Below are 25,952 nucleotides of genomic sequence, written 5' to 3'. Positions count from 1 at the left end.
ACTGTGTCAATCCCAGCCTGCTGATCGAACTTGGTCTGCTTTTGTGCCTCTACCCTCTGGCGATGCATCCCACGTGTAGCAAAACATACCCCCAAATGTTCTCCGGCCACAAACGTTAACCTTGTTGATAAAATTAAAAAACACGCATTTACATATTCATCAGCCTTTGGTGCCTGGGACATTCACGCTGCAGTATAACTGCGAAAGCAAAAATTTGCGCGATACGATGCTGAACCAAGCAGCTCATTTGGGTTTGGTTCAGTCCAGCTATCTCAGCACATGTGAAAACTGATGCGGAACCTTCAACGCCAAACAGTCACTTCAGCATTTCTAAAAGAAGAACGCGCGAGAAAAACGAAGTACAGTGTAACATAAATAAATTAATGAATGCAATTGCCGAATGTCCTTTAATTACGCAAAAGAGTTACAGTCTGCACGTATGTTTCGTAACATGGTCCCCATGGAGATTTCCTAGAAAGTCAATAGCTTAAATTAGGGGTGTCAAACTCCAGTCCTGGAGGTCCGGAGCCCTACGCATTTTTGGGTTTCTTGTCATTTAACACACCTGATTCATCTCCTTGTGCTAATTATCACATAGCTCTTCAGCTGAATCGTTTGTGGTGGAACAGGGAAAGAACTAAGCTACACAGGGCTCCGGCCCCCCAGGACTGTAGTTTGACACCCCTCACTGAAATAGAATGAATATGACTATTATGTAGTTAGAGAAGTTGTTACCCAACCAATAAATTCTCTTGAAAGGGCTTGCCTGTATCTAGCATTACTTTTTCAGTGTGCCCTACTGTTGCAAGGATGAGGTTCAAGCTTACTGGCACCCTGCAACGTATAGAGCTTCTGAAAAAACGTTGGACCTTATATGGTGCAGTAAAGACGAGATGCTGGTTTCATTCATTATTAAGCAGGTCAGCTGGTGCTTTTATATAAAACAGCCCACATTCCTGTTCATGAGTGCATGTCACTCCTGGAAGTCTATGACCTTAACTGCCGTGCAGTAACTGAAGATGGAGGTCGTCATCTGCTGCTGAAGACCTGTAACTCACCATGACTGGACAGGTACTGATCAGATGCTCAGGTGGTGATATGACGCTGCTTCCCAGCTGTGGTCTGATGGGATTCTGCTCGCACTCAGGATGAACTGTTTTATTTAATTTATTTTGTGGCTGAACCTCTCAGGAACACTCATTGTAATGTCTTTTTCGCAGTATGTTCTCCGCTTCTCTATTTCCACAGAGTAATGGGGCCTTACGGAAAGGCACATCTACTTCTATTTTTAGATTTCTTATGTTTAAATAAATAATTGTTCCTTGCTTTCTTGTATCTATAACGAGTAGTTACAAATACTCAGGAAATAGGAGGCGGTAATTTAAAAGACGTTTCTTTTTTGTTAATAACAGCCCTGACATTCTGAGCCGGTGCCCATAGCACGATCTACACAGGACTCCGGCTCGGCGTGTCGACAGATTCGTAATTTGTATTCCACGGCATAAAACTTAAAATCAATGATTCATTCCAAGTGTTGTAACTTGAGGGCTGCATTACAGCCAGAAGGTTTCTGGTATTTAATTTCTAATTAGGAAAAGTACCGACGCATTGTCTCCTCCATTATAACCCCTGTCCTCTAACAATGGTCCCTCTATGCAATTTGCTTTCCTTATGCAAATTTGACATTTTCCTTGGTCCCATATTGACGGGGATTCTTCGCCAACACAGGTATGGTACCAGTTTCTTTTCAAGGGGTCAAAGCCAAATTTGCAATTAAGACAACCTTTTGGACAGGAGTTGGACTCTATTCCTCTCCGGAGTTGCCCATGGTGAGAGGTGCTGTGCATACAATCCCCCCCCTCCCCGGTTCAGCACCCACCAGTATGTTGGAGTTTACTCCTGTGAACAAGAAGGTCACCTCCCTTTGGCTTCACGTCAGTGGATTACAGAAGTATTCCGAGTATCCAGCCTTCCCCTCCAAAGAGTCCATTGTTCTGCTGGGAGATTTTAATGCTCACATGGGTAATGCCAGTGAAACCTGGAATGGTGTGGTTGCGAGGATTGGCCTGGCCGATGCTTTGTTATTGGATTCCTGCACTAACCACAGTTTTTCCATAATAAGCACCATGTTTGAACATAGGGGTGTCCATAAGTGCACCCTGCACCAGCGCACCCTAGGCCGCCGTCTGATGATCGATTTTGTAATCACATCGACGGATCTGTGTCCGCATGTTTTGGACACTCGAGGGAAGAGAGGAGCTCAGCTGCTAACTGATCACCACCAGGTGGTCAGTTGGATCAGATGGTGTGGAAAAATGCCAGATAGACCTGGTAGATGCAAACGTGATGTTAGGGTGCGCTGGGAGTGTCCGGCGGAGGCTCTTGTCCAGGAGATCTTCAGCTCACAAATCCAACAGAACTCCTGCATCCTGAGTGAGGCCGGGTGACATTGAGCCTGAATGGGTGATGTTGACTTAATGAAAGAATGTTTACGTTGAGCATCTGCCCCAGCTTTTGCAGCATCCTTTTGCAGGGCTGAAAATGTCCTTTTTACCCTGGACTGAAAGGGTTTCTCACACCAGTTTTTTGCATTTGTCTGACCACCATGAAACAGCAAGGGCTTTGCATATTTGCGGGGGTACGGTGACACATGGCTCCTGTAATAGAGCTGAGGCAGTCCGTGATGCTCATAATGAAGACACCAGATCAGCTAAGAGGAGCTGAAACAGCGTTACAGCAGCCAAGGTGGTGCATAGCCCTCCCCGGTGTTAAATGACCAACCAACGGCGTGACTCCACTGCTTCGTAGCTGGATATTCACTCTAATAAAATCAATATAAAGTAGATCAGGAAGGCGCTGGAATTTGCATAGCAGTAGCAAAAAGGATGCTAATCCTTGGCAGACTATCCTATAATACGGGATCCTACTGCAAACTCTAGAACTGTTTGGTTTGGAGAAAGATGGCATTGATCAGAAGCTAAATTTAGCTTAGCCTCGTGCATGGATGTGTGAATTTGTCATCAATGCCAGTTTTGGTCTTTTTTTTAAAAATGAATTTATTTAACTGGAATAACGTGTAAAATCACTGTAGTCTTCTGTAACTCTCTTGAGAACTACATTGTTAATTTCCCGCCAAACCCATTGAAACTGACATGCTTGATCAAACACGATAATCCCTTTCTGCTACTAACGACTGGTAAAAGGTGTCAAGATCAACAGGTAGTGCAGAGATAAATCAAGGTCCTTTCCTTATTTACTCACATTCAACGCGGGAACTCACTGGTTTTCTCACTGGTTTTCTCACTGGTTTTCTCACTGGTTTTCTCACTGGTTTTCAGAAAACAGAGCAGCAAACAAATGATTCCAAAGATACACAGTTACCACCAAGATGAGATCATTACAAAGAAAGTAATTGTAAGACTGTAAGCCTTTTTATATGTGCTGTGTATTGTAATGATAAATGAGGAAAGTATCATTTATTGTTTTATTTTGACAGATATGGGAATTCAATAATGTATAAGATTATTAAAAATGTGACTGTTTGAAAGGGTTGTTTTTAGAGGTTATTCAGAAAACCGGGTAAGGATGTTTGTTGAAGATGGCCCAGGATTGCGGGATGTGTATTAACTGCAGAATTAGATTGATATGTGGATTCATCAAACTCTTATTGTTTCCTTTCTCTAAATGACAGAGAATTTAAATGCTCTTACCAAGACACACATAACATTACAAACATCAAAGAAAGCATCTAGTTTAAGTTATTCCACTCAGGAAAATGAGAGCGAGTCCCTGATAAATGTAACCTAACGTATGAAAGGAGTCTGACAAACTGTACAAATACCTCCAAGCACAGCAGACATTCATCATCAAAGAGGTGCTGCATGGATATTCATTGATATTCTGATACTGTAAACAGCTGAGGATGGCTGCTACGCCGTCGGAAGTCACTGTAAGAGGTTAGGTTTTACAGTCCCGATTACACCCACAGAAAATCAAAACGGTCGCTGAAATACCGGTGCCTGTGAATATTTAATGTTTTGTTCCCCGCTGTGAATGTTGAGGGTGGAGCGTGGTTGTAAGAGTGAAGCATCGTTCCATCCTTCGCTGAAAACTGTCGGATCCATGCTGCTCCTTCTCAGACGTCCCATTCTGGCGAAATGTTTACCTCAGGTCTGTCAAAGCGTGCACTTCAAACAGTTCCTTAAGAATAAATATGCGAGGAAAACGTCTTATACAGATGTAGCCTTTTGGGGAATTTAGAGTTTACTTATTGATTATCATTTTAGTAAAAAAAAAAAGAAGAATATTTAGTCACATCTCGGAAATTCAGACGCTGTGTTAGGTCATCCAGCTTTAAGAAAAAATTTAAACCCTGATGACAGATGCACCAAAGGATTTTCCAGTTGGGCGAACATGTCGTATTATTTTAGGTCGTCCTTGCATGGGGGCGCTGTGAGGGTAGTTTGCTCACACCTGTTTCATAGGAGCCGCCGTGCTCTAAGTTCTAAGTTTTGCAGCTTTGCGCCCGCTGGGGCAGGTCAGGCTCCGCAAGTCAGGTTTGGACTTCTCACACTTATGGTCGTTCCGCAGAACTCCACCATCTCCCGACAGGACCCTGCTCCTTACGGAGGCGCTAGCCGTGCGTCCCGATGCCAGCTCTTATGTTCCTGCATTTGCATAATTTTGTTTGGCAATATAGGGAGAAGGCCACTGGGGGTAACGGCACGCCGCCGAGGGGGAGGTCGGCGGAAAATCCCTCTCGGCCGCAGGCAGCACCTCCTCGCCTGCAAATCAGAAGGAGCCGGCTGATTTAAATTCGTGTGGGAGTGTGGCAGTGTTGCCATTAATTCCTCAAAAGGCAAGACCGCTGTACCGCGTTCCTTAATCTCTGACAGATGCTTTCGCCAGATCAATAGCCTGCCTTTTTTGGTCCTTAAAGGGAGATTGATTGCTTGGAGACGCCTACGTCTCCATTTCCACCTCTCTCACTCCTCATTATTGCTCCAATTAGTCACTCGCTGGGGATCTAGCAGTAGGGTGCTGAAGGGGAGGGAGCTGGGGACAAGTGACCCCCCTCCCCCCCCCCACTTCCCTCGGGGATCGCTATCAACGGCCGAGTTATCAGCAGCGCAACCTCTGACATCGGCTCTTTGCCATCAGGGGGAGAGAGACTGAAGTGGATCGAGGAGAAGAGGCATCACTTTGCGGTGGCAGATATGTGGCGGGAAACGGGACGAGGAGGGAAGTTGCTCTAGGTTTGGGTTTGGGGGGGGTGTCAGAGGGGAGGACAATCACAGTGTTGCTGTCTCATTAATTATTAAGCAGCCCCCATTCTCAGTTCAGCTCTTTTCAGTTCTGCGTTTTCTTTGGTGGGTCTGAAGCAGAGAGAGGGTGCCTCTTTTTTTGACAGCTGTACGAGTGTTTATCAGCGAGGCTCCGTGTGGATCGAGCGCGGAGACGAACATCGCAAGCAGCACCGGAGGCTGCACCAGTCACAGCGAGCGGCGGCAGCCTTCCCCTCTCTCTCTCTCTCTCTCTCTCTCTCTCTCTCTCTTGCTCACTCGCTCTCTCGTTTTCTTTTTTTTTTCTTTCTGGAGTTGAGCTTTGAGAAGAGGACCGAAAAAAAGAGGGAGAGGTAAAAAAATAATAAAAAAAAAAGCCAGGGAAGCGAGAGGGCAAGTGGAAACAGTGTTTGTTAGCTGTCGTCGGGACCCGAACGCAGACCTGGCTGCCCACATGCCGATCGAATTTGTTTGCAAAATCAAATTTGCTGAGGAGGATGAGAAGCAGAAGGGCAGGCAGGAGGGGGACAGGGAGAGTCTGATCGAGGAGAGCTGTGCACGTCCGGTCAAAGACCTGGCCGGCTTCGCCAACTCCTGCTCCCTGCACGGGATTAACCACATCTTCGTCGCGGGCCGCTTGGGCGTCCGGCAGACCCTCTGGGCGCTGGCCTTCCTACTGTCTCTGGCGTTCTTCCTGTACCAGGCAGCCAAGTGCGCCATCTCGTACCTGGAGCACCCGCACGTGACCGCGCTGAGCGAGGAGGCGAGCCGGGAGATGGTGTTCCCCGCCGTCACCATCTGCAACATCAACCGCTTCCGATTCTCCGCGCTGACGGACGCCGACATCTACCACCTGGCCAACCTGACGGGACTGCCACCCAAAAACAAGGATGGCCACAAGCCCACGGACCTGGAGTACCCTGCCCCCGACATGCAGGACATCTTCAACAGGACGGGCCACCAGTTGGAGGAGATGTTGAAGAGCTGCAATTTCAGTGGGCAGAACTGCTCAGCCAGAGACTTTTCTGTGGTGAGTCCGACGACTTTCCAGCAGCATGTCTGTCCTTGGGGTCTCCAGAACTCCCTTCTGGATCTGGGTGGCCCGGTCCCACTGGTCCAGTGACATGCGGTCCTTAGATGCGAGGGCTTACTGAGCCGCTGTCTGCTTGTAAATTGTTCTTTCGGCCACATCTCTCGCACCCAGAGGGGATATCAAAAGTTTAATGGAGTCGTGAAACTTGAGTTCATCTCCCACTCTTGCTCATGTCGAAGCGTCAGTAAAAGTCGGCCGTAGCGGTACCCTGGAGAAGGTGCGGACTCCTGTCTACGGGCGTGTTCGAGAGAGGTGGGCATGTGAGGCTATTGGTTTTGACGCTCTTCTATAAACGTGGTTTCGGAGCCGTGTTGATCTCCTGCTTACGGGTGGCTGGGGGGGGGGGGGGGGGCACCTGTATCGCGGCTGCTGGAAAACGTGAGCGGGAGAGATGACATTAATGGATAAAAGTGAAGCGTGGCAGGATCTCGACGCTTACTTTTCCAAATGTACTTCTGCACTGCCTCCTGTGTGAGCAGCTGTTAGGTTTGGGGGGGGGGGGGGGCGGCAGTCCATAGCTCAGCTGGCTAGAAACAGCCATTCTGCAGCTCCAAACCCAGCCTCTAAGTGCAGTATTTCAAGCTGTCCGCTCTTTACGACGGAACATTCAGAGGTGCAAATACACAGCTATTGCATTAACCAAATTGACTAGCGGATAAGTGGACTTCCTAAAGGTTTTTTCGTCCTGGCGGGGTCCTCCGTGCAGCCTGCCTGATTCATTTAAGGCAGCTCACTACAGGCAGCAGGATTTTTTTGTCCCTTGCAAGATAAATGAACGTGCTGCTGCTTTAGTGATGATTAAGTGCCACTGTCGCGTCTCAGCCGAGCGAGCGGAGCACCAGCCTTTCCGCGAGCTGCGAGCTACGAGCTGCCGCTCTTATTACAGCGATTATGCAGAATTTAACTTTGATTTGCCGCACGCCACTGACATGCAGAAGTTAAGTGGCTTTGCATTGTTCCTGAACCTCTGCTCCCGTTAGCTGACTGGGACTGTGTTGTTGTTTTTTTGTTTAGTTTTTGTCTCTTTGATCCTTGAAAGCATTTGTCACAGAGAATAGAGTCTTAGCGCAGACAGACAATTAGCCCATTCCAGCACCGTGCCATTTCGTATTAAGCACAGAAGCGCAGATGTTTTCCGGCAGATCTCGGCGGTGCGGAAGGGAGCCCGCGAGTGAAGGGCGAAAAACTAATCACACAATTCTTTACTTTAAGTATGAACTAAGCCGTCAATCTGTCCTTGATATGTAGATGGTCCGTGCTGTGTAAGTACAGGCGGGTTGCACTTTCAACAGCTGGAATTGATTGTCCCGCACTAGATGCTAAGCCGGCAGTACTTCCCAAGGATCAAGACTGACTTCATCGAGGATTAACTCAAATCTGAAAGTTTCTCTGAGTGTCCACCCCCCCACCCACCCCCCGCTCCCCCCGCACTCCCTTCCTCCGACCGCCCCCCCTCCTTCTCTCCCGCTGCATTCGTGGGGGCTGTCAGTTAGATTTGCCACAGAAGCCAAATACCCTCCATGCATGACGAGTGATTTGCTCCTTCCTCACAGGCATCGGGGAGGTGGTGGTTGGGGGGGGGGGGGGGGGGTGTCTGCAAAAGAGGTGGGGATCTTTGTAGGGAGGGGTGTGTCAGGGACAGAAGGTACAGATGGGTGGTCCAGCCCTGTATACAGAATGTGACGTGTTTCTCTCTGGGAGGGAGATGCCCTTCTATGGAAAATGGGGAGTCCTTTGGATGTAATAATGTAATTAACCAGACTACACTGGGTAGGCAAGTATTTCAATTGAATGATGGGCGAAACAATTGAATGTTACTTTGGGATTTTATTTATTTGTTTGTTTGTTTTTGTCTGTTTGTTTATTTCCTCCAAGGCTGATTTAGCTGATTCTCGCTGAGGTTTAATAACGATACATTTGAAGGATACATGGAGCCAGATATGGTGCTGAAAAATGGCGCTTGGACCCTTGGTGTGAGGACACTGTGCCCCCATTGCGTTCAGAGGAAAGTCTAGGAATCCCGGTGAATACAATTTTTAGCCACGTTTGCATTTAAAAAAAGTACAAAAAAACACACAATGATAAACCGAGGTGCATCGTTTTACGTTCTTTCGTTTCGCCTGCCGTTATTGGTCCCCGTTAGTGATGTAATCACAGTGGATATATGAAGTTTCCCAACAGCTGGGTAGCTATGGCTGTTGTTCTGCATCTGCCGGATTACGGGTTCTGCGTATGGGGGGGTTTACGCGGCTTACCCCCTCGACCTCCTCTTTTTTCCCACAGTCTATATTATTGCAGCTGTGTGTCTCTAATTTGCCCGTCGTGTGTGACTGTCTGTTCTCCGATAGCCTGGCGTCTCTCCCGGGGCGTTTGCCCCCTTGGACTTCCTGGGTCATGCTCGGCGCGACCTCGCACCACGTAAGTGGTGACGAAAAATGAACGGATGCATGTTAGGTGATGACCAGCCTGGATAGTTATAGCTTAGTGGTCAGTCAATTAAAACAGCATGAAGCTTTGATAAAGCTGTAACTGGAGGAGGGGGGAGAGCGAGTCCCTATATGTCCACATGGTCAGTGGTTATTCCGCGGTATCGTCGGCCGTCCGCATGTTTGAACAGCTCGCTGATATGCCCTGCTAGGCGTGACACCTCCGTTTACATTTAGTTTATCTTTCGCTCTGCCCACGAGCACTGTCTGCTTCAGTACCTCAATTATAAGGGAACAGGACGCCTATTAATTCTTATTAAAACCCCATATTTTACCTTTCATTGCTTTTGTAAAAAGGCTGAAATGGTTCTGTGGTGTATTTTCATGCCTTTGGATGTAATTAACAACTCCTGGCTGGTTTAGAGAAAACTACGGTACTGATTCTGAAATGTTTTCTTTTCTTGTTTAAACAGGGATGCAGATTGTTTGCGTTTCTCTGGAGTTTTCGGTGTTGGTGACACTGAAACCTGGAGATTCGGTTCAGAAAAGCGCTTGTGATTTTTTTTTCCTCTTTAGGGAATTTGGAAGTTGTATTTGGTAACATCCACCTGGCTCTCCTCCCAGCTAAGATTATTGTTGCATACATACACACACACACACACACACACACACAGGGTTAACTGACTGATGGCGAAATGTGCACAGACTGCTTACCTGCAGTTTGATGCTCTGATCTTCCCTGCTTTATGGCTTGAAATGTCCCTGTTGCAGATTTGGGCATTTTGAGAAGGTAACTGGACACAGTGGTAATAATGAGGCCATGGTGGAAAGGTAGCATGTCCGGGGAAATTGATCCTTTTAGTGATTGATGTTGGACCGGGGAACCCATGCAGTAAACAGTGTGAGGCTTCACACTGGGGTGCCACTAACGGAAGGGAACATTCTCTGGCCAGTAGTTGAGCAGCTATGTGTTTTGTGGATCTGCGTGGGCGAGTCTGCATCAGGACCACATGCAGGGATAATGAGGGCTTCTTCTAAGGTGACCTCCTCTGACAGTGTAGGGTAAGCATCCTATATGCAGCGTTACAGGGCAGAAGAGTCTCACTGCACCATGACAACTAAAGCAGCTACACCGGTATGGAGTGTAGATCCCCCTGAAAATGAGGGACCTCTCCCACATTTTTCCTTCTCTGTAGATTCCTTGCTTGTGGACCTGTGTTCCTTTTGCATTCCATATACACCCCATCGTCGATGCCCTTATGATGACGGCTTTTTGCTTCTTTTTTTTTTTTTAATGTTGGCGTTTTGCCTCTCGTCCCGCCCCCATCGGCCCCTTCCTCGCCATCGTGCGCTCGGTCCCCAAACCGTCCCGCGGCGATGTAAGCCAGCAGGCAAAATGTCAGCACCGTTGTTCCAAAAGAGCAGATAACATGCCGCGCCATCCAGAGGGTGGGCGTGCAATTTGCTTCAGCCCCCCCCACTCTTACCAACAAAACCTGTATACTTTAGTGCCCTGCTGATGTAAGTCCAATTATCGGCACAGGGAAGTGACACTCAAACTTCAGATCACGGAGCGTCTTGTCCACTACCAGGTATTTTCTGTTTCGCTCTCCTGGGCTGTTGTTATGGCCTCACTATTGGAGTGAACTTTGAACTCTGACCCTTCGTGTCAGAAGCGTAGGAGGATCTGCTCTCTTGAAATGGGCTGTTCTTTTCACAGAAGACATCACTTTGAAGCCTCTTGCTTGCCGGAACATTTATTTCCTTTTGGCCAAACTAGATAATACAAGCGTTCGCTCCAACAGGTGGAGTTTTGGGCTCGGTGGGTCAGGTTGCTAATTACCAATGTCAGGTTATCTCGCCGCACGGGGCTCTGTCTCTCTGCCGGTTAAGGTCATTTTCTGGTCTCCTCGTCTGGTGTGACCGATCGTACAAGCGTCTTCAGTTCTGCTCGGCACCGGAGTGCCGTTTGTCGGTGCGAGTAGCACCGGTTTCCTGTGTGAGTAACAGCTCGGCCGGCCTCATCGCTGATGGAGACGTGCACTTTGTGAGGCTAGATGCTGCTCATTTTCTCAACAGACCCGCATCACTGTGATCTCTTAAAAATAAATGTTTTGTTGGATGATTAAAAAAAAAATGGCACGTTCTTTTGTGACTTTACTGGTTGTAGTGGATTCTCTGGGAAGGAGGTGTGTTTCCTTTCTCATATCCACACCGAATGAAATAGTAAAAATTTATGTTAAATATACTGTATATCAGGTCTGCTTTTAGACCCAGCCAGATAATGGACATAGTGCCCCCCCCCTTTTCTCTTTCGGCTTTCATCCGTTATTCATTTTGAAATGGACAGTATGCTTACATTTTTAAGCGGGCGGCAACGGAAAATCGATGTGCCGCAATTTGCATCGAAATGTCAGCCCCATAGAGGAGGAGGGAATAATGAGGGTAATAAATGTCACCGTGCCTTTTCACCCCCAGCTATTTTAGCGAGAGGGACCCGCACCCCTGCCTGGCCCTACGGCGAGCTGTCGTTCTGATTGGGGCTGCGCCCGCTCCGACTCGCCTTCCGTGGGCCTCTTTGTGTTCCCCCATCTGCACACAGCCCCATCCGTCGTGAAAACCAGGTGGTTCCAGTCCTAAGTAATCTGCCAGTAAACTCTGCCAATGAACCAAATCGTCCGGATAAAAAGCGATCGGCGAATAAATGTTGCTGGGCGTTCACGGGTGCCTCAGGACACAAGGCTCGCCTTAAATTTGTCGTTAAAATGAAAGGACGCATGTCCTAAGAATGCTAAACATACTTTGTAAGTTTGCACAATGGATGCCAAAAAATTGGCATTCCTCTCAGGTAACCCTAAATAGACGTGTGAGAAATGCATTAATTTCCAATTTACTGGCACCATTGCTGTTGTGCATTTCAGCTAAATACTTTGCATTAATTTGCATCTATAAGGATCCACTTTTATGAATGGATCAGGCTAATATACGCGGTGGAAATCCCTCCGGATGAAGGCCTTCTGTGACTGAAATCCCATAGTCATTGTAGCTGTTGTATTATTAGACTGCAGTTGACAGGCCGCTAAGAGCCATGAATTAAACGATAGTTCACTCTCAAAGTTTCCGCAACGCTGACGAGCCCCTCGACCTTTTTAGTTGCCGGCAAATGTCATCTGAATCGTCACACTGACACTTGAGTGCAGCATCATTCGGTCCCCAAGAAAAACGTCTGAATACATTATAGGCGAATGCATTTCGAAACAATGAAGAATCTAAAAACTATGAAATGACTATGTATTATATTCTCATTTGAGGAAGAGATTGCAAGCGTTTGCATCAACTCATTCATATTACATTCATATTATGTCACTGAATAATTTTTTTCCATTTATGTTACATTAAAGACTTGACTGGAAGGAGCAATAGTGGTTCTTGGGTAAATTGCCTTTTGTTTGTGATCGCCTTGCACTATTGGATTTAATGAAGCACTTAGGACTCATATTGTATACATTCACATGCTGGTATTTTGTTTTGATATTGTGAATGGGAGAGCTGTAAGGGAGCGTGCACGCTATGACTGTTGAACCTGTAATATGCAGCATTGATGGAACGCCTTGGAACATGCCATTTGCTAACGCTGGGCTGAAGCACTGGCTCATTGGTTCTCATAAATAAAGCAGTGGGAAGCGGAGTAAGTAAGGGCCAGGCTTTAGCATCTCTGATGAACCACCCGCGTTAGTGTCGTGGAGGCAGTGGGTCAGCTCCCGGTAAGGGTGCCCACCGGCTCCTTTCACAGGGCGCTAAGCCTCAGTTTCTCCGCTGAAGTTCATTCATTTGCTTGCTTAGGCGGCAATTTTTATGCAGCCAGCTTGAGACCTTGCCAGCTTCTACAGCTGGATATTCGCACTGGAGCGGTTCAGGTTCAGTGTCTTGCTCCAGGATATTGCCGCACAGACCCACCTTGAACTTGAAACAGGAACCTTGAACCAGTAAAGCTGCCCAAGTCCTTAATTGCTATGTGCTCCTTTTCCTTCTTGATGCTGGAAGTAAAGAAAGAGTAACTAAAAAAAGAAAAAAGTTATTAAAAAGTTACTGTATACCACATCTTCTGTATCCCTTTCTCACGTCTCGCGTAACCCTAACCCCCGACTCTAACCCCCCATCTCATTTCACTGTGGTTTTCACCCCATACACTAAACCTAACGCCTAACCCCTATACACTCACCCTAATCCTCCTAGAGGCCAAATCTGAAGTTAGCCCTAGAATCACAGTTAGCATCTCAAACCAGAAGTGTGTGTATCTCAGGATTACTTGAGGTATGTAACAGGCTTAAATGCAGTTAGCTCTATAATCACGGCCCACTGATCACGTGACACTCCAGTAGGAAAATTGTAAGCCTGCATTTCTACCACAATTCTACCATGTCTATCTTCTCAAAACACTGCTGGTCAGACAACTCCCTCGCTGTGATATTACAACTTGCAGACCAGCTTGAAGATGGTCACGTGGCATATGTCAGCACTCTCTCGATTCATCGCGGGGGGGCTCAGAGCATAGCTGCAAACCTGCAAAAGTCCGATTCTGTCCCCAACAACACCCTTGAAACCAGAAGGAACATTAGACTAGCAGGAATGCCAGACTGAATTGCCAATATTGCTGTCATGTTGGCAAGTATCCCAAAGAACCAGCCGTTATGGTGAATGTGCTTCTGAGTCGCTAGTGGGAAGTATGCGATGTTTGCCACTTATCTCGTTGACCTACCACATTGCCTGCGCTGCCACAAACACCGTGCAACCAAAACGAAGCAAGCAGAGTAACTTTCTTCAAAACGGCAACCAGCAGGTAAGACAGATAAGAAACAAATAAAAAATGGCTTCAGAAATATTTTTTGTCGACCGTGGACAAGGTTGTTCATGTGTGGCAATAACTCAAAAATACAACATTTGAGAGGGAAACTCATGAACTGGGATGGGGGGGGATGTTAGCAAAGGAGGTCCAGCCTGCTCCAGGAGAGCCAGGAGGAAGCGGGGGGGGGGGGGGGGGGGTCAGGTGCTTAGCGGACAGGGCAAACATAACTTGAAGGGGTGGCAGATGGCAGCTCACAGATACTCTGTCTGCCGGCAAACTGGTTTGGCTGATCAGGCATGCGCCGATTTAGCATCGGCCTTCACTGCCGAAACAGATGCCTGGCATGGACGACACCGGAGTGGAGGCAGGAACGACTCCAAGCCGCGGCCCGGTGCATGGGCTCATATTAGCTAAAAGTAATTTGGCTTGGCAGCCAGGGTAAACGCAGTTGGACAGACAGAAGCCAGAATCCCCCAGAATGTCCGAGGGGCATCTGCAGTGTCGAACGTGCACATTTCATTGACGAACGCCTTCGGATTCATGTCAACTGCCACATCGCATTCTGCGTAACTCACCATGTGGTTTTAATGTCATTTGTTGCCTTGCAGAGAGATTGCCTTATCAGAAAGCCCAAAATATCATTTCAGTTCTGACGTATTGCAGAAGCAGTTTCATGGATCCTCTGGGTACGCTTAGCAGTGTTTAGTCATAAGATTGCCATACATGCATTGCTTCTGCATGTTATGACACCTGTAGCGACTATTATAACCTTTGAAAAGCTGTGAGACAGTTGAAATTCATATCCTCATATTTCTTCCTGGGGCTTTGTGACAGGTTATAGCAGCTGTCATCATGATGAGCTGTCATGACATCATTTTGTCAACATTATGTAGGCGTTGTGACCCTGGATGAGAAATTTGAAGACTTGATGAATGGATGCAGATACTAAAAAGACTAGTTAAAGTATATTAATGCCTAAAAGACTTAACCGAAATGTTACTGTTTAAATAGAAAAATGGTTTTCCATGTACTGTGGCTATAAATGAAATGTATGGGGTTGTGAAGGATTAGATATCTCTGTTACAGTTGGGACATGGGCCCCAGTTTAATTGGATTTTCTATTCGCTGGGTTTGACCGCGGCCGACAAATGTTGCACCTTGCAGGACTGCAGCTTTGCAGCCTTATCTGTGAATGTAGTGCTGCATGACAAGAGTGAGAGAGGGAGTGAGAGAGAGAGAGAGAGTATGAGAGTGAATGAGTGAATGTTTGAACAAATTTAGATGTATCAATTGCCTAATTACTATTAAGTAGCTAGTTCTGGTAATAGACTGTGAACAATAGCATTGACAATAGCATTGACTAATACATTAGCATTGAGATTAGTATTATATGCATGTATGATATAATATAGTACATACTTTTTTGCTAGCTCTGGGGGGTGTGTAAATATTAATACAATATTTCTCCCAAAACTCAATCCTGCAGAATCATGGTGCTCTGTTGCCATGTGTGTTGGTCAGTCCCAGTAGCTAATGCTGCCTGTTTAACGGTCCCCTCACACTGCAAATATCCGAAACACTCACTGATTGTTCGCGAACACAGGTCCCGGCCGCACTTTTCTTATAACTCCTGGGCTTTTCATTCCCACTGTGACTAAACAGACGCTAAAACAGGCCTGCTAAGCACCGCCCTGGGGACCTTCCCTCGCTTCTCCTCCTGTCCTTCATGTTCTGCATGACCCAGCGTCTTTCTTCAGGGTCCGGCCTGTGTGTGGAGATATCGAGCTAACGCTGGCATCCACCAGGAGTCCAGCGGCTGAGTACCACTCGTGGGCTGAGGCAATCGGGCGACTGCGGGGCAGCTTCCTGATGCCCTGCGGTCAGGGGCAGAAATTCAGCGCCGCAGAAAAAGCCACAATACAGAAGTCACTTTTATTGGCCTTACCTGAGGAGAGGCCTTGTTCCATCAGTCCAGGTCCAGCTTTAAATTGATTTGTTTGCATTTTTGCTTTGTCCGAATACCCCTTGTTGCTACAGCTGTATGAAACCTGGAATAAATCTCTTGATTTGTGTTTTCATAAGCGAAATATTATATAGATTTGCATCAATGCCTCAAAATCTGCGTGCTCTTTAGCCGTGTTTGTTTAAATAGCTTAGAAATTTTAACGGTATGCTCAGCACTTTTTTTCTGTTATTAATATTTTGACATTCGCAATTTCTGGAGTGGAGGTGGAGAAAATATAAACTCAGAGTGGTCATGTAACAGTCAAGGAATACGAGGGTTTCACAGGACCAGGTCCCCCTGTGGTTCACATGCTGTTCCCTCAAGAGCTTCCCATGCACACCGCTTACCGAATTCAAGAGTGTTTTTACTAACACCAAGATGAAGGCTCGCATCTTCTACAGCTTCCTCAATCACCAGATCTAAACATCACTTAACCTTTATGGGAACTTCTGGAGTACGGAGTAGATTGCACACAATTCAGGACTTATCTTCTGACAGCGTTCCAAAAAGGTTTCAAACTGTTCTGAAGCCAAACGATGCGTCTTCTACAGTAGGTCCTTGATATTAATTCATTGTTATGTGTTTTCGTTCTCCTTTAGAGGGGAATTGCAGAATCGCAGTTACTGGCTGCAGTGTGCTCCCCCCCCCCCCACACACATGGCAAAGGTCCATGCTCTTTGCCGTAATGTATGTTAATGAGGAGGTTATGTGAATTTGATTGCCGATGAGTTGAAGGGCACCCTAGCTTCTTGAATGCTCCTGCCACTCGATACCCTATTAGTGTTGAATCACAGATAACTTGGCACACGTCAGGAGAGGTCATCTGCAAATTTGCTGGGACATTGATCCTCAGAGAGGATGCGGTGGGAGTGGCTCCATTTAACACCTTTGGCGCGAGGCCTTGCTGCCTGGTGGGAGTCTGGTCTGAATACGTAAATTTACATCATCATTTTAAAAGGCTTGGAACCGGCAGAGGAGAAAATCTCCACCACTGGGCGGGGACTGTCGTCAATCCCAGCGGTCACTGCTGTGAAACTTCGGTATTACATAGCTCACTTTCCTCCCAACTTTTTGTACCAGTCTCAGTTGGGCTTATCTGAAGCTCAAAGTCTAACGCTGTACTTGACGTGCACAGTTGGCTTTTCCTGTATTTTAATATGGGGAACATCTTTCTGGTTCAGTGGGCAGTGAGTCTTCTCAGCCTGAATCAGGTCTGCTGTTATTGAAAGGAACCTTCCAGGATCTATGTAGCACGGTATATCACTGTCAACCCAGAACCCAATCCTTGAGTTCCTCCATTGAGTTTCTGAGTTCGAATAGAAGTTCCTTGGAAACTGAGAACGGTGAGCGTCACTGACGACAGCTGGCCTCCGGGGCTCGGCAGGACACCCGCGTCCGGAACAATAGCAGACGGCACAATCATTCCAGCGTCTCGGCTGAAGCTTTTATGGGGTTAGCTGGCTCCTTGCCTATTGGGGACTGTGTAAATGTATGCAAATCAGCAGCCACTGTCCTTTACAGGACGTGAGGCCTCTAACATGAGCAACAATGCTGGAATCCATCATTACCGGCATCCTCAGCGAAATTCTGATTAACATTTTGTATGAAGCCTCCACCGAATTGGTTTCGTTGACCCCGGCTGAAGGAAGCCGGGAAGCTTTTTTCATCCACATGACGTGTTTCGCCTCCAATGCTAATCTGATCCGGGAGTCACGGTGACCCGTATTTAATGTGAATGTCACTCATTTAAACTCTCATCTAGAGCTGAATTCCAAAACGCATTTGCCCGTCTGAAAAAATGTAAATAGCTTTTTTTTTATTTTTTTAAATCCCCAGGGAACACAAAAATAAAACCGATCATGTTGAGCTCCACCATCACACGCTTTCAGCTTGGAACAAACCGAAATCTTAATTAGGTGCGGCGTTTTGCTTGTGTTCTTCTCTGTCCTTGACATTCACCGAGTGATGATAACGTGCCTCTGGACACTGTTTTATTTATTTGTTTTTTTGAGGTCCCAGGAAAGAATACATGCTACTGCTCGGTGCAGACAGCTCATTCCGAAACAGGAAGCGGTCAGCAGAGGCACGGGACGCAACGTAAGCAGTGACACGGAAAGCCATTTTGGTATACATCCCAACTTGCTTTTTATCAGTCCTTCTCATGTGACCGAATGGAGATTCTTAAATATAGCGCGGCTTCTCTCCCGCATCCGTTTACCTCATCGGCACCCATGGCTCAGAGCCCAGTTCACACCTTTCGCTTCCTGTGCAGGTCAGTGGGTTCGACAGCTAAACCGGACCGATCCCAGGCCACAACCCTGCTTATCCCCCTTGAATGCTCCAGAGGCCTGGTCCATTTACCACCACTGACTGAACTGGTGATGAAGTCAGGCGTCTTTCACTTGCTTTCAAGGGTTTCAAGGAAACAGCCCCCCCACACACACACACACACACTTTACCCAGGAGAAAAATAGAATTGGCCACTGGCCGTCCAGCTCCCCCTCTGTTATCAGAACAACCACTTTTATTGGTAAAGTTTCTTTGTCCATTGTTCCCTATATGGAAAAAATCTGATGCGATTAATGTAAAGCTGTGTGTCTAAAGTGAGAAGCATCACTCAATGAAATGAGCAAAGTTCAATAGAAATGCAAAAAGGGATAATGAACACGGACTTTATGTTGGCCCATACAGGTAAAGACATTAAGTTTACAAAACCTTTCTGGGAAGCAGCAGTCTCAGTCCTCAGCAGGTTCCTGAATAGTTCTTCTGTATTTGCAAGACTTAACCCATATGACTTAGCAGGTGCATTAAGGTTACAAAGGAATGTTCTGGATTATGGTCTTGAAAACCATTCATTGGAAAGCTAAATGTAAAAGGTGTGTGTGTGTGTGTGTTTATTTTAATTACTGAGCTGATATACTTTTTCCACTGAAAGGAAAGCTATCAGTAAATTGCTAAAAAAAATAAATAAAAAAAATACATCAATTTGACTTAAAAGCCTGACCTTTGGAGTGGTAAATTGTGAATGCAGACGAATATTTGCTGGGCATGTTTGTTAAATACCGTCTTAAAGATCTAAAATCCGGTGCAAAAAAGAGTTATTTCATTGCGTCTCTCTTATTCGCTCTTGGTTATGGGCTTTTGAAAAAGCTATTAGGGTATTAGGGTATGCAGGCAAATCATTACCCTCCACTGGCTGGTATAGTAACATTCTCCAGTGTAGGTACCGTGTACCCAGCATGTGTAAATAGGAGGAAAAGAATCCGTGGAGAATACATTCTGGGTCGGCATAGCAACAGAAGTAATGAACCTCAAAGGAGGTCACCTCATACAGCCATTCTTTGTAATGTGGAACTACAGGAGTGGAGACAGGTTTCAGCACATTTAACACATAGACCAACACCGAACACATAAACCCATTTAAACCACGGAATAAAAATGGACTGTATATGCTAATCTTGAGGTCTACCTGAATCCCAACAAGAAAGACCATATCAAGGGGGGTGGGGTGAGCAAACTTGTGCCTCCCTGCCCTTTGGAGTTCTAGATGGGTGGAGTTTAAAGATCCACAATGTGTCCCATCCAATGAGGTTTCTGCATCGTGAATATGCAGATAACACATTAGCCAGCAAATACCGTCTCCAGTTTTATCACTTTTGACATCAGTGGTCTGGCAAACCCATTTCTGTGCTTTTCAGTGTGGACACAACTTAAAATCAGACGCAATGTCCTTTTCCACACTCTGCTATTTATTGTTCTCTCTGTTTCACGCACTTTTAAACAGCAGAATCTGTTCTGATTTGTTGTGAAAAATGAATAGATGAAGTGTCATTTAGGTCCTCGATTTACATATCTAGATATTTCCCTGTAGATCTCCATGCACCCTGGCATCCCGAACAGGCTGTAGCCCAGCCTTGTGCCCTATGCAGCTTGGATAGACCCTAGCCCCTCCCTCCACAAAAATCATAACGCCGATATGCATTTTACGAATGCGTGGATTTTCGCGTCCTTCAATAGTACAGTGCCTTTAAAATTGCTGCACAAGTTCAGTTAATATACCCAGGCCTGAACTTGCCATCAGTAGTACTGGGAGATTTGTCCCGGCCTGCCATTCAGAGCAGACTTTTAAATAACCAAATGGTAAGACGGTGTACGTTCCCACCCTCCCCCGCAGTTTGTGGCATGATCTGACTGTCATGATCCCACAGTGCTGTGAGCCCCACGTACAGATATGGTATCGATGTCGTTTGTAGATAAATCAATCATAATGTGTGTTTTAGTTAAATAGCTAATTTGCGCTACATCTGTGAAACCGAATCAAAGCAAAGGAGAGGTGAATCTAAGAGTGCAAGACTGATGAAAAGAGAATCGGTGGAAATGGAAGGTGAGGAATGCTTTGAAATGACTGACGCGTCAGGAATAACGTTATCAGAGATGCCGTCAGTGACGGATGCTTGTGACTCGGATGGCCAGCCGTCCTTCTCTACTCTGGTGTTTTGCCTCGATGTCCTTCATCCGGCAAAAGGTCTAGACAGAGGTCGATTTGTCCTTTTCACCATCGATTTGTAATTTTTAATACGGCTACTTACCAAATAAATCATTCCACACACTTGGATAGATCAAAATGATTTTGTACCTAAATTACAACGCTTCTGCTGAAAAACAGTCCAGTTGCCGTCATGTGAGTGAAAATGAACGAACGAACGCAAGGTACCCGGATCACTGTTCCGTCATCGTGTTTAGCGGCTGTAAGTCCTGTTATTCACTCAGTGATGCACCTGTCAGATCAATGATGTTGCGTTTCGTTGGTCAATATCACACGGCCTCCTGATTCTATTTGCTGTGGATGATGCCATTCAGAATGCCTAAATGAAAAGATCCTTACAATTCCGAGTGGTCTAAATAAGCCATTCATTATGAAGGGTAAGATAATGAATTCCATGCCTTCTGCACACTTTGTGATGTGGACATGTGATGTGGACACTGTTCAGTAACCACTGGCAGGGCTGCATTAGAGTTAATCTTCACTTTAAAATGATCGCAGCTTTTTAACTTTTTTTTTGTGGGGGGGGGGGGGGGTTGGCTGGCAACCTGGTGACGCTACAATGCTACTTTAGACTTTTCTAGAAAATTGGATTTCTTATGCTGCTCCAAACACACTATGCTGTGCCGTTATAAAAATCTACTAAAAATATTTTTGCTACAGGAGAAATAAAATATTTTTGAAATATAGCCAGGAAAACAAAGTTTTATATAAATCCTGGAGCCGTTCATTTTTCTCTAGCCAATTCTTCGCATGCTGATGGGAATCTAAGTCCCAAAAAAGATATAAGGTTGTCTCTCTGATTATGCAACATTTACAGCATATGGATGTCAGTTTAAATAGATCAATTATTTAAAGTCAGCTGAAATACTTCCTTTGGCAGTCAATAATCACATCAGAATATCGAATATCAAAAATATCGACACTTTGTAGTCTCCATGCACTTAATAGAATTCATAACTTGATCTGAGTGTGACATTCTGCAAATAATGCGTCGGTTCTCTGTACAGGATGAGTTTGATGTGATTTCCTTTGGGCATGTAAGAATTTGTCTGGTGATTAACTTGTTATAGATTTAAATTAGAGTACAGGTGGACATTTTTACAGTTCAAAACGTAAGCTCCTTCTGAATAGGACAGAGGTGAATACATGCGATGCCTGGGACTATGGGGCGTAATGTTTGTGCTGACTCCATGGATGTTGGTATTCAGGCGGAATTCCCCTTTAATTGGGCCACATTCCCGTCATGCCTCCAGTGACCAGCCCAGGGTTCCCCTGCTGCGCTTCCCACTGCTCCAACCTCCATGCGGATTATGGTAATTCCCTAATCCGTTACACGACCAGGTGGATTGTGGGAGACAGCATGTAACACCGCTTACGTGGTCCTCTATACGACCTTCAGGGAGGCCATGGATTCTAAATCCAAAATGGGCTTACGTGTGTCAGAGCTCCGCCGAGTGTTTGGAAGACAAAAAATTATAAAATTCAGTGGTGCGATTCAGCATATATAGCTGAACGAGTTAAGTGGTGATATTAAATGGCTGAACCTACCTTTTTATCAGTACGGAGTCATCAAGATGCGGCTGGGGGGGGTCTTCGGAGCCTGAACAGGACCATGTAGCCACACCCAGGGTGGGGGGAGCTTTTACTACAAGCAGAGGATACCATGATAAAACCACTGAGTGCTGCAAAAACAAAAATGATAAATTATGTTGGGAATCTGGAATTCACTGCAAACGCCCTGCATGCTTTTATTCTGATCTCCTAGCTAGCAAACGTACCGCGCAGAACCAGCATGGAGAACCAGCAGAACCAGCATGCAGAACCAGCATGGAGCCTTTCTCTTTCCTTTTTTTCCCCTCTGTCTTTTACAGTTTATCTTCCTAGAACATATGGGATGGATTCCCCGTTCCCCTCTATTATCTCATCTTCATGGTTACAAGAAGGTCCAGGAACTGCTGATTGAGTCAGCAAGAGACCTGTGGATGTGGGTGTGGCTGCTTTTGGAGGGGGGGGGGGGGTTCGGTGTGGGGGCGGAGGAGGGCGATAAATCCTTCCTCCGTGAGAAATGAAACCCTGTCATTCCCCTTCTTGTTTTCAGCACTTTGATCAAGCCTGTCTGTAATTAGAGCCTGTGCAGGACATGACAGCCCCACAGACTGTGAAACCCAGCAGAGCAGGGACCCCTTTAGATCTGCCTTGGAAAATCCAGTAATGCAAGGTGTCGGAATTATTCCCCGGAAATGCCCCTATTCCCACCCGTACATCATTTCACTGTCTTGTGGGTAATAAAGATTTCATGTATTCATTTTACTCTGGGAAGAAGAACACATTATATAATGATTTGACATTTCTTTCCTTTTTTAAACTGTCAAAAAGTCCTAAGATCTAAATATCAAGTTGAGTGTCAAGAGTGAAGAGCCGTGAAGCCAGGATCCAGACTTAGCCGAACCTATATCGCTTCCAGCGGGAAATGTGTCCCTTCCCAATAAAGTGGAGCTTTGATTCACTGAATGATGAATTAATTGATTAAATAATTATCCCCATATGGGAACAGGCAGTAACTAAGATTAAGGACACAGTCTTGCGTCTTTGTAACCCTTTGTTTACCAGTAGGAAGATACTGCTGGCCGAGACATCGTAGGGAAAGGTCTCCATCCGCATTGAGCAAATCTGTCAACATTTGATATTTACATCTTCCATAACTGGGCAGCCAGTGTAGGCATGAATTCATACATAATATATCACTGTGAACAGAACTTTTCTATTGTCACCCTCAGTGAGAGTACAGTTATCAAAATGGTATATTAATGATACATTACATTAAAAAATGGTATATTAATGATACATTACATTAAAAAATGGGCAAATAATACTTTTGAAATTTACCAGTGACAATTTTTTTTTTACCCACGGAATGTTCAACATGGTCAATAGACTGTTTTGACCGGAACACTTGCCTAGAACCATAACCAGCTTCTCTATGGAATGATAAGGTATCACCAACATCGGCCTCTCTGGTGGACCAATGGTGCCGTTACGGTGTGTGTGACAGGAAGCGGAGGATAGGAGTCTTCTGTCCCCTTTCATTTGCTTAACAGAACGGATGGGGGGTTTTTTCCTGAAACTGATATCATGGAGTGAGCTGTGGGACACTGGAGAAAAAAAAAATTATTTGGAGTTGAAGAAAAGGCCGGCTGTTATTGGCTGTCTGCCAAGGATGAGGTTACCGCACGTAAGACTGTCAACCACAGACAGTTTGAAATGTTGCCACGGGAACGGCTGGGTACTAAAAGCGACGAGGACGTCGAAGATGCATATCGGTGCCTGTCAGCACCACGGGCGAATCTCAGTTACTTGCAGATCTTAACAAGTAAAGTTTGAATTTTGTGTTAAACATAATGAAATGAATACAAAGGCAGTTTTTGACTAATATTGCCGGTTGCCGTAGCTTCTCACCTCTTCACATTTGTTATGCTAAGTATGTGAGCCCACTTTTCCCTGTTCACTTATAACCCAGCGGAAATGCCCTCTCGAAGGGCGTTTTTGATTACTGCTGTTATTTTGCTCCTAAACCTGTGCAACTTATTGTGTCACCCATTGATTTTAGTGGAAAAATTCAGTTCAGGTGCCTTTTCCATGTGATCCCTCCCTCGGATTTGAACCAACAGCCGACCTTATAATAAGGCCAATTTCAAAGGCACAGAGTTATGCAATAAAAGTTCTCCTGCCCTTTATTACCTTTCCATACATACATACATACACATGTATAACACTTTACATTAACGGCACCTTCATAATGCCTTTATAATACATTCGTAGAACATTCATTGCCATTTCATAATGCAGTCATAGAACATTCATATGCAGCATGTATGTATACCTTAACATCCTAACATCCCTTAACAACTTTAATATACATTAATAACAAACATTATAGTCATATAATTATCTAATATTTGTTGTAAGTGTATATTAAAGCTATTAAGGTATGTTAGGGTGTTAATGCATACTTGCATGCTGCTTATGCATGTTCTATGAATGCATTATGAAATGGCAATGAATGTTCTACGAATGTATTATAAAGGCATTATGAAGGTGCAGTTAACACCCACACGCACACATACAGGTTGGTAATTATATCTTTGTGGGGACTCTCTATTCACTGCTGTGGGGAAAACTTTAATCCCAACATGAGGATCTTAACCCCTACCTAGCCCTAATCTTAACCATAAGTAACCAAACCAAATGTGAGACTTTTGGCATTTTTACTTTGGCATTCACAGATCTTTGTGGGGACCTGAAAAATGGTCCCCACAACGTCAAAAAAAATAACAACACATTGTGGGGTACATTTGTTCCCTATAATGTTATATAAACCTTATCCAAAAAAACTCACACACTCACACACACGCACACACACACACACAATAAATCCAAAGATATTTTTAAAAATACAGTGTTGGATAAGATGTTAAATCCTTTTGCCATTAATAGTTTTCCAATTCAGCTACAGCAGTGTTGTACAACACAAAACTGTTACGTTTTCATTGTTGATCAATAAATGCTATTTAGCACTTTAAAGCGACACAAAGTAGTAATCAGGTTTAAAGATCTCTTTTTGTAACCTCTCCAATCGATCGGCCGTTTCAAGCGTCTTGTTTATACTGCTACTTTAATTTTCGTTTAACAGCTTGTTAATGGTCAACTCCCAAAGTTTCAGAGTGCCGCTGCAAACAATTTCTGTTTGTGTATCTTTTTCAATCATGGATGAGATGTGCGGCAGCTTGTGTTTTTATCTTCTGTGCTGAATCTTGTTGCAAACGTGGGCTGCGATCGGGTGGGCTGTGATTTCAGAGAGGAACATTTAGTGTCAAATCCAAACTAGACATACAGAATTTGAATTAAATGATAGAAATCTCGAGCCTCTTTGCGTTTAGGTAAAGAAGGGTTTTCCTGTCTCAGGTATTTTTTCTGATACACTTTCTTAGTTACGTTTTTAAAATGCAGAATTATGTATATGTTCTGTATCTCAAGGGATGAGTGTAACTTTTAAATACTATCAATTACTTCATAATATGCATTGAATACTTTTAACTGCTGTTCTTAACAAGAGTCCCTGTGACTCACAGAGATACAGGTAATTCACATTTTAAAATATTATTAGCTGTTGGAGAACATGTTGACCAAACCTTATTTGTTGTGAGAGCAGTAATTTATATGTATGTTTTCAATCAGGTCGCAGTCATTTCTGCTTATGGCTTATTGAGCTGTTTGCATGGTGATGTCGCTCACTGGCCCACTTTTGTTTACACCCTACCTGCCCGTGGCAGTGATTATGCAAAACATCTGCTAATCCGCAAAATCTGAAGGATTCTCAGGCTCAGAGTCACAGGAGGTTAACACTAGGATGGACGCCGGACATTTCACTGAATCCATGGAGAAAACTGCCTTGGCTGGCTTGCTAAATTTGCATCTGGTTAGCATTTGCTATGGGTCATGTCTCACAGTAAGTCATATTGTCAAGGTAATATTCATGAACAGCCAGCAGGTGGTGCTTTTGTTGAAGAACCAGGTGTCCAGGCTGCCACCTGAAGAAGGGAACTTGCTGCTGTAGGACTGTGGCCGATATTTAACTGCATTTTCTACAGCGGTATGGTGTTGCATCCCAGTAAATGTGTGAATGTGTGTGAGGCAGGATGCAGCGATCCTGGTGGTTATATTGGCTGCCCCTGTATACAAGTGATTTTTTGTAAA

At 45.2% G+C, this 25,952-nt stretch overlaps 1 protein-coding gene across 1 annotated transcript in view; it reads left to right on the top strand.

Annotated features, from left to right (window-relative positions):
* Positions 1-5,643: 5,643 nt before the first annotated feature.
* LOC125727946 (acid-sensing ion channel 4-A-like) overlaps positions 5,644-25,952 on the top strand; it is a 73,598-nt gene continuing 53,289 nt past the window's right edge. Inside the window, exon 1 of the mRNA XM_049004950.1 lies at positions 5,644-6,312. Within this exon, the coding sequence (XP_048860907.1) occupies positions 5,737-6,312 (576 nt within the window). The 5' untranslated portion in view covers positions 5,644-5,736. The remainder of the gene's footprint in view (positions 6,313-25,952) is intronic.

The sequence above is a fragment of the Brienomyrus brachyistius genome, unplaced genomic scaffold, assembly GCF_023856365.1.
Source record: "Brienomyrus brachyistius isolate T26 unplaced genomic scaffold, BBRACH_0.4 scaffold133, whole genome shotgun sequence".
Taxonomy (NCBI): Eukaryota; Metazoa; Chordata; class Actinopteri; order Osteoglossiformes; family Mormyridae; genus Brienomyrus; species Brienomyrus brachyistius.
The sequence above is the reverse complement of the archived record's forward strand: the minus strand, read 5'-3'. Positions and strand labels throughout refer to the sequence as shown.